The sequence below is a fragment of the Lampris incognitus genome, chromosome 3 (genome assembly GCF_029633865.1).
Source record: "Lampris incognitus isolate fLamInc1 chromosome 3, fLamInc1.hap2, whole genome shotgun sequence".
Taxonomy (NCBI): domain Eukaryota; kingdom Metazoa; phylum Chordata; class Actinopteri; order Lampriformes; family Lampridae; genus Lampris; species Lampris incognitus.
Genome location: NC_079213.1, coordinates 86,946,097 through 86,955,292, shown reverse-complemented (window position 1 = coordinate 86,955,292; position 9,196 = coordinate 86,946,097). Strand labels below are relative to the sequence as shown.

The following is a 9,196-nucleotide window of genomic DNA, read 5'->3' as shown; positions in this document are numbered from 1 at the left end:
TTCCCAGCAAACATTCAACTTTCACTCTACAGCTGCTGTCCAACAACAGAAAGAATGTAGTGTTGCTCAAGAGCACTTCAGCACAACAGATGTTTGCTATTAACCAAATTTAAAGGAATGACCTATCTATTCCCTACCCCAGCCTGCTGCCAATTTGCATACATCCCTTTTACTAAACATTTTAGGAGGGAAGTTGTGTTTTTTAAAAAAAATTTGGTGCATAAATCATTGACTTAGAAAATAAACTGGTACCAGCTCAGGAATCCTGTTTCTGAGGCACTACATGAAAACAGAAACCTCAAAGCTCCAGACACTAAAATAGGTGTGAAGCAAATGGGCATAGAGTAGCCATTATAAACTCAATAGTCAGTAATTTGGAGTATAGTTAAAGGATAATTCTGGTTTTTACAATCTATTTTCTACGACCAATTTTCAGTCTTTGCCATCGTGAGTATCGGTTATGATATCAACCCAGCCACGGAGGATGCACAAGCCAGTGCATTCTTAGTGCCGGTCTCAAGCCCAGATAAATGGGGAGGGTTGTGTCAGGAGGGGCATCCTGTGTAAAATCTTTGCCAAATCAAATATACGGATCATAAATAAGATTTACATACCAGATCGGTCAAGGCCCGGGTTACCAATGAATTATACAGGAGAAGAGGTTGGCAAAGAAGAAGTGGGACAGTCAGAGAGATGAAGAAAGTAGACAGGAGTACAAGGAGATGCAGCATAAAGTGAAGAGAAAGGTGGCAAAGGCAAAAGAAAAGGCATATGGTGAGTTGTATGACAGGTTAGACACTATGGAAGGAGAAAAGGACTTGTACCGATTGGCTAGACAGAGGGACCGAGCTGCAAAGGATGTGCAGCAAGTTAGGGCGATCAAGGATAGAGATGGAAATGTGCTGACAAATGAGGAGAGTGTGCTGAGAAGGTGGAAGGAGTACTTTGAGGGGCTGATGAATGAAGAAAATGAGGGAAAGAGAAGGTTGGATGATGTAGGCATAGTGAATCAGGAAGTTCAGTGGATTAGCAACGAGGAAGTGAGGGCAGCTATGAAGAGGATGAAGAGTGGAAAGGCAGTTGGTGCTGATGACATACGTGTGGAGGCATGGAGATGTTTAGGAGAGATGGCAGTGGAGTTTTTAACTAGATTGTTTAACACAATCTTGGAAAGTGAGAGGATGCCTGAGGAGTGGAGAAGAGGCATACTGGTACCGATTTTCAAGAACAAGGGTGATGCGTAGAACTGTAGCAACTACAGATGTATAAAATTGATCAGCCACAGCATGAAGATATGGGAAAGAGTAATAGAAGCTAGGTTAAGAGGAGAGGTGATGATCAGCGAGCAGCAGTATGGTTTCATGCCACGAAAGAGCACCACAGATGCGATGTTTGCTTTGAGAATGTTGATTGAGAAGTTTAGAGAAGGCCAGAAAGAGTTACATTGTGTTTTTGTAGATTTAGAGAAAGCATACGACAGCGTGCCGAGAGAGGAGGTGTGGTATTGTATGAGGAAGTTGGGAGTTGCAGAGAAGTATATAGGACTGGTGCAGGATATGTATGAGGGAAGTGTGACAGTGGTGAGGTGTGCGGTTGGAATGACAGATGGGTTCAAGGTGGAGGTGGGATTACATCAAGGATCGGCTCTGAGCCCTTTCTTGTTTGCAATGGTGATGGACAGGTTGATGGACGAGATCAGGCAGGAGTCTCCATGGACGATGATGTTTGCGGATGATATTGTGAGCTGTAGCAAGAATAGGTGCAGGTTGAGGAGAGCCTGGCAAGGTGGAGGTATGCACTGGAGAGAAGAGGAATGAAAGTCGGTAGGAGCAAGATGAATTACCTATGTGTAAATGAGAGGGAGGACAGCAAAATGGTGAGGATGCAAGGAGTAGAGGTGTCGAAGGCATATGAGTTTAAATACTTGGAGTCAACTGTCCAAAGTAATGGGGAGTGCAAAAGAGAGGTGAAGAAGAGAGTGCAGGCAGGGTGGAGTGGGTGGAGAAGAGTGTCAGGAGTGATTTGCAACAGAAGGGTATCAGCAAGAGTTACAGGGAAGGTTTACAAGATGGTTGTGAGACCAGCTATGTTATATGGTTGGAGACAGTGGCACTGACGAAAAGACAGGGGGCGGAGCTGGAGGTGGCAGAGTTGAAGATGCTAAGATTTTCACTGGGAGTGATGAAGAAGGACAGGATTAGGAATGATTATATTGGAGGGACTGCTCAAATTGGATGGGTTGGAGACAAAGCAAGAGAGGCAAGATTGAGATGGCTTGGACATGTATGGACGAGAGATGCTGGGTATATTGGGAGAAGGATGCTGAATATGGAGCTTCCAGGGAAGAGGAAAAGAGGAAGGCCAAAGGGAGGTTTATGGATGTGGTGAGGGAAGACATGCAGGTGGCTGGTGTGAAATGGAAATGGATGATCCGCTGTGGCGACCCCTAACAGGAGCAGCTGAAAGTCATAGTAGTAGTATCAGTTATGATATCATTTTACTCATTGGCTTTATGTTGGAGATTTTGCATACTGTAGGATGGCTGGACCCAGCTTTTTAAAGCCGTCTTATAGGGTATCAGAATACAAGTATCAGACATGTTTCAATAAGTCCAATTTAACCAAATTATCCAATCCACATATTTGGAAGTGAAAACAAAAGTACAAGTTACAAGTCATTACCTGAAATGTCCAATAATATCATCAATGGTCCATCACATTGCTCAGCTATTTCTTAGTGCAGTTTGCAGGAATGAACAGTCTATACTTACCATAGGTAGAAGTAATCATTGATAAACTACCCAGCCAGCACCACTGAGAGGTGTTAAATGGTGGGAAATCATGTGCATGTCTAACTGAGGCACTATTCCAATACAAACAATGGTAAAACATAGGCAAGTGAGACCCAGGTTGTAAAATATATAGAATTATCCTTTAACTACATGTAACTATCATAAACATTTCCTCTTGCCCAATAGTTGACACAGTATGTAAATCCTGGTAAAACCAGCAAGCTCTTCTTCATTTCACCTATTCAGAATGCTCAAGTAATGAAAGAGACTTCACAAATTCAAATCCTTTTACGCATCATAAACAACTGGGACATGCAGTGTTTTGCACAATAAGTGGATGCGGCTTGATATTTTGGGGAGATTCTCCAAATACTTAACATACTTAGTATAGACGGACATTGGCTAGCATGCTGGCTACTGACCGGTGATCCGAGGCTGTGGCCCAGTTCATGGGCCAGAGTCAGCTGGACGTGTCGGGATGGCAGGTACTGTCCATAGTTCTGAAGGGTGACCAGGCCTGTATTCAGGCTGGAGTGACGTCCGCCACGTAGGGTTGTGTGCCGAGAACAAATGCCTCCCCAGTTACCTGAAGACAGTAGACACTGAGGGGTTAACATGTTTACATGTTGGTTGGCAAAATTCAACAGCACTTCTAAGACTTCTTGCATCATTGCACACGAACATATGGTGAAAGAATGTTCTTTGGGAATAAGTATGATATTTCATATTATGCCCTTAATAGGTAACAACAATAAAAATATATATGAAGGGAAGCAGGAACTGCAATGGAAGAGGGAGATGAGAATAGCCCTGTTGAATAAAATTAAGTCATGAATGTGCTTTAAACACACTGCTATATCTGTATAAAAAAAGCAGATTGTTCACAGGCCGTGCAGGTAACAATTGTAAATCTGATGAAAATACACCCACTTCATACTGAACCATCAGGTTGCATAACTGACCTTGTTCTCTCAGGAAATAGCTTAAACAAACAGTGATATTTTTTGGCTAGGGAAGCATTATCAACCTCTGCAGCCCCCCGTCTGAGAGGCATGGACAGACAGACCCAGAGACCTGCTGAGCTGCCAACGCAACACATCAGGGCCTTCTGAGCCCGTTACACTCCGCCACGGTTTCCTATACCTTTGGATTTACATAACACCCCTGAAGGCCTTTCTCACAATTACAAACAGCTGTCTTTTTGCACATGGGCATATGGTGGGTATATGACATCATCCTCCAGTTTGCAAATCACAGGGCTAGATTCATTCAAGCTGCTCTTATTGGTCTGGCTGAGCTTCTGTGATATGTTGTCTTGGAAGATTTTTCTTTTTTTTTTGCATGGACACACATTATTAATTATGTTTGATGCTTGTGGAGTAGAGAAGGCCATGATGGTGTTTGGGCCAGGTTTCTATTTCATCTAAGTTATTATAAACCACAGCAAGACCTCGCCTACTGTCTCAAACCCATTTACTAGACCAGAAGATCCAATTCTGGTCTGCGCCAAAAAAAAAAAAAAGCGACCGGTTTGACAAATTAGCATCATTTTATCTTCACCCATGGTCATCCCTGTTCAGTGTCTTTCTTCTACACTGCATTTAACCATACCAGTCATCCCCGTCACCCAGTTGATCAATGAGCCTCTCTGGGTGCAAGTGGACATGTTGTATGTCCCCTCCCCCCCATAAGTTCTCCTTCCTGTGTGCCCATGTCTGGTTCAGGTTGGAGATGTCCGCTTTTCCCACATGGTCATGTGAATTTTATGTAACAAACTGTTACACAATGAGGTCAGCAGCACCAGTCCCATGTCTAGCCTTTTTTGGGGGGTGGAGGTGGGGGGGTATGTGTGACGTGGGGGTGTCTTCTTGGGATATCAGGGGCATGTTTCAGAGAATTCTGGGCTCGCTGAGTGACATATGATACCGTAAGAACCAGCTGTGGGCTTCAAGTTTGCCCACCTGTGTGCTTTCACAATTACACAAAGAGCGCGAGTGTGGCATTCTGCAAACGGTGTGGAACACTTTGTTGTTTTGAAATCAAAAACAAACAGCTCATATCTCATCTGATGTAAAATAAAAACATTTAGTATGCTTGTAGACTGTGTATACTGTTGGGGTATAGGATAAAGTCCAGACATGCACCACCTTCACTAGTCAGCATAGAGGCGGCTGGAAATTATGTTAACAATGGTGCTTAAAATATTCTGATTCTGATTCTGATAAATCTGAAATTATTTCATCCCTTTAGTATTTGAAATCACACGGCAGCTTTGGCCAGCATTGAAGATAGAAGAAGCACTATGAGACTATTTTTCTTTTGAGAAGAAAATAAGAGGGAATTTCATCAAAAGTGTTTCTCACTGCTTGGTTGAGCAAATCCAAGCTGAAAGCTGGGAAAGAGGAGCTTCATGTCCACAGGCGCCCAAGCAAGAGTCCCCTCAGCCAAGGAAATCAAGTATTCTCAATGCATTGCCACAGCTCTCAAAGCTTTTGACCTAAAATGGCCCCCTGAAGGGAAATTCAGTGAGCTGCGTTTCCTAGAAAGAGTGTTACTTTGGAGGCGGTGTTGTGAAGCCCCAGCCAAGGCTGTGGGGGTTTGGCGAGGCTAGCTGAGATGGCCTGTGTTTTTACTACCCTCCTTCCTCTCCATTTGGATGCCGATTGGAGCCCAAATGAAAGACTCCCCTTATTACCTGAGTGGATAAACACCGAGACAAACACTCCTCCAGATTAGTTTCACATAAAGCACACTCTCGACATTTGGGGGCAAACACACACAAATAGGCACACAATAAAACACAGCACACTGGTGTATTCTTGTATTTGCTGTTGTTATCTTACATACCAACAAATGCCTAGATGCACTTGTAGAAGCTGAGGCACCTTTATCATTCCTGGCACATGATCTCAAAAGCAAAGAAAGCCCTGTCACAAGCATTCACAGTGTACAAACCCACTGTTGTAGATGGGATGGAATGCACTCACATACACATGTAGTGGGAAGTGGAGGAGCTGACCATAACAGTACAATATCCATATTTAGCAAATGCAATGGCTAACAATAGCATCGGCCAAGTTGAGAATGGGTAGATGATGGTTAAAATATTTTGCTCAACTTCACTCTGTGTTTGCCTCAGAGGTAAAACATCACTGAATTTCTTTGAGAGAAAAGCACTGCTGCTTTAGTTCAATTTAACTTAAATCTGAGTATTCCAATTTTTATGAAAGAACAGCAAACAAAACATCCAAGCTATTATGTTTAAAGCCCTACTAAAAGAACCTCAGCAGTTTAACAAGCCTCTTTAAATGTGTCCCACCAAAAGTTTATGTATTATTCATGGTTTTATCCACTGGCCATAAGTGAGCTGTATGGGAATCACTCCAATTTACTTTATACGGACCTGGCAAATGAGCCATTAATGAATGAATGAAAGCCACTTTATTTTGTCATTGTACAGGTTACAATGAATGTGTTCTCTGCATTCAACCCATCCTATTGTATAGGAGCAGTGGGCAGCTGCAGCACCCAGGGGCCAATGCCAGTTCTTCTTTCCATTGCCTTCCTCAGGGGCACAGACAGGAGTATTAACCCTAACATGCATGTCTTTTTGATGGTGGGAGGGAACTGGAGCACCCGGAGGAAACCCACGCAGACACAGGGAGAACATGCAAACTCTACACAGAAAGGACCTGGGACAGCCTGGGGTTCGAACCCAGGACCTTCTTGCTTTGAGGCAACAGTGCTAACCACTAGGCCACCGTGCCACCATTTTTTAGTTTTATTTTTTAAAGAAAGATACAGTATCAAATAATGTTTTTGTAGAAGCAACAGTTTGTTGTACTTATTACTGCCATGTTTTCATATAAAACTGAGTAGAAAAGAGGGAGATCCTGGAGTCCAGCCTCCATAGAAGTCAGTAACATTGGGGCTTCTCTGAAAATCCACATACAGGGCCAAATGTATTTGATAAGACTTTCTCTCCATCTTTGCTCTGTCAGCCAAGGTATGAAGTCAGTGTTTGTGTCCTGTAGATCTCATTGACCCAGAGGCAGATTTATTTACCCTGCTGTCAAATCAGTTTGCATTGCTGCTTAACCCCAAACCGGATTGCTTCTGTCTGGTTAGTATGAAAGATCATCAGATGTAGTATATATCGGTATATAACTCATATAGATCTGAAAATGACTATGGGTAGCAGTCTACACAGTTTCTCATAATAATAATAATAATAATAATAATAATAATAGTAATAATGCATTTTATCCATGATGTAATTGAAAATCTCTCAGTGCAACAAATTTTTTTTAACCCAATGGCATATGGCCGGAACTCTTGTCGAATAACTCTTCTGGCTCACGTTTCCACAGGAAGGAGATAGTCGTAACACCAGCTTCCTTCAAACTCGTGTCGGCTGCTCTCGCTATTGTCCACGCTGAAGCCTCGCATGGATTGCATTACCGTCAGGCCGCGAAGGAGACGTAAGGAGAATGCTTTTGGTTGCTTGGCTGCAGGCGCCCGGATGGGACAGAGAGGTCGCTGGAAAACGACGAATTCCCGTACATTACACCTATCTACACCAACTATCCATCGGGTAAGGGTGGCCTAATGAATGCCTTAGCCCGTGGAAGCTCTGGCCGTGACCGGTTACGGCGAGTCTGGGATACGAACCTCCCAGCCATATGACGAGCGGGTTGCAAGAACGGCGGTTTATTCCGCTCGGCCATCGGAGCGGCCAGTGCGACACACTGAAATGCAGTTGTAAACGACAAAAGGAGACAGACAAAAAGACTCCAGTGGGAGTTAGCTGTGGAGCGGGGGTGGGATTAGCAGTTCAAAAAGGGAAAAAAGGGCCTTACTGAAAGATTAAAAAAAGACTCCTTTTTATGGAAAAGTGACGCGTTTTAAAAGAAGCCAATGCGTTCATTGGCCAGAAGAAGCCAGGCAGTAGCTGTGTTCTTTAGCTGAAAAAAGCATGAGAATTCCCCCCCTCTCCTTTTCCTCCCCAATTCTATTCGGCCAATTAAACCGCTCTTCCAAGCCATCCCGGTTGCTGCTCCACCCCCTCTGCCAATCCGGGGGGGGGGCTGCGGACTACCACATGCCTCATCCGATACATATGGAGTTGCCACCTGCCTCTTTTCACCTGACAATGAGGAATTTTGACAGGGGGACGTAGCGCGTGGGAGGGTCACGTTATTCCCCTCAATTCCCACTCTCCCAAGAACAAGTACCCCGACTGACCAGAGAGGGCGCTAGTGCAGCAACCCGGACACGTCCCCACATCCGGCTTTCCACCCGTAGGGACGCCCGACCAAGCAGGAGGTAACACGGGGATTCGAACTGATGATCCCTGTGTTGGTAGGCAATTTAATAGACCGCTGTGCTACCCGGACGCCCTGCATTAGGAAAATATTGATGTGTTGTAATACTTTGGTAGTGAGCTGCTCTCTTCAGCATCTTGTTTTTTTTTGCGTTTTTCATTCTCCTTGGTGTGGCGTTTAGATATAGGGTCTGTTTAATGCAATGAAACGCTATGATAAATCTAGCAGCAGGGTGGAATGGCTCAGAGAAGTGGTGGAAAGTGTTTTAATGGTGACTGACCACCTATTAATGATGCTGCTCCATCTCCTCTCATTCTCACTATGGACGCCCTTCCTTTCAACAGGCAAATGCACTCTATCTGTTTGTGCGTGCATGCGTGCATGCGTGCCTGTGTTTTCATGCCAATATGTGTTTGGGTGTTACTTTCGGGGGATATATGAAGGACGGTGACAGTGTGGTGTTTTGATGTTGCGGTTTCTAGTTTCCTGAAACACCCTTGGTCGTCTAACTTCTATTATAGATTCCTTCACAGTGGTATGACAGCTCTGGGAAAGGTTTCTGGTCACTTTTCAGAGCTGGATTACAGCCAAGTTTCTGAAATAATACGTCATGGTTTTACATTTATAGTTTGGGTGGTATTCCATAGATGAAAAACCTATAAAGGGTGTGCTATGAAAATCATTAAAAACAGCCCCCTGAAAACAAACATGGTGTCAAGAAAATTCCTATTTGTGCCTCTGGGCTGTGAGCTGCACAGAAGAGGGTGGAATTTTACTGGTGTAAAAAGGTTGAGTGGCAAGGGAAGACTGGGCCTCAACCCCCATCCTGCACTGACAGAGTGGGTTGTCTCAACAGACACTTGAAGAGGGAAGAGGAGCAGGCCAATAAGGCCCTGTTTACACCTGGCATTAGCATGCGTCTTGGGTGATCCGATCACACGTGCACAGCTCTAAGTATAAAAGCATGTATGCACCCAAAACACATTGAGGATGCATTGAGATCCGATCGCTCAGACCATGTTCGGAGGTGGTCTGGGCCGCATATGGCCACATTCTTTTAGCGGCATGTACGTGAGTGTGT

At 44.2% G+C, this 9,196-nt stretch overlaps 1 protein-coding gene across 1 annotated transcript in view; it reads right to left on the bottom strand.

Annotated features, from left to right (window-relative positions):
* Positions 1–9,196, bottom strand: part of si:ch1073-396h14.1 (disintegrin and metalloproteinase domain-containing protein 10) — an 89,542-nt gene that overhangs the window by 23,795 nt on the left and 56,551 nt on the right. Inside the window, exon 9 of the mRNA XM_056276845.1 lies at positions 3,214–3,377. Coding sequence (XP_056132820.1) covers positions 3,214–3,377 — 164 coding nt within the window. The remainder of the gene's footprint in view (positions 1–3,213; positions 3,378–9,196) is intronic.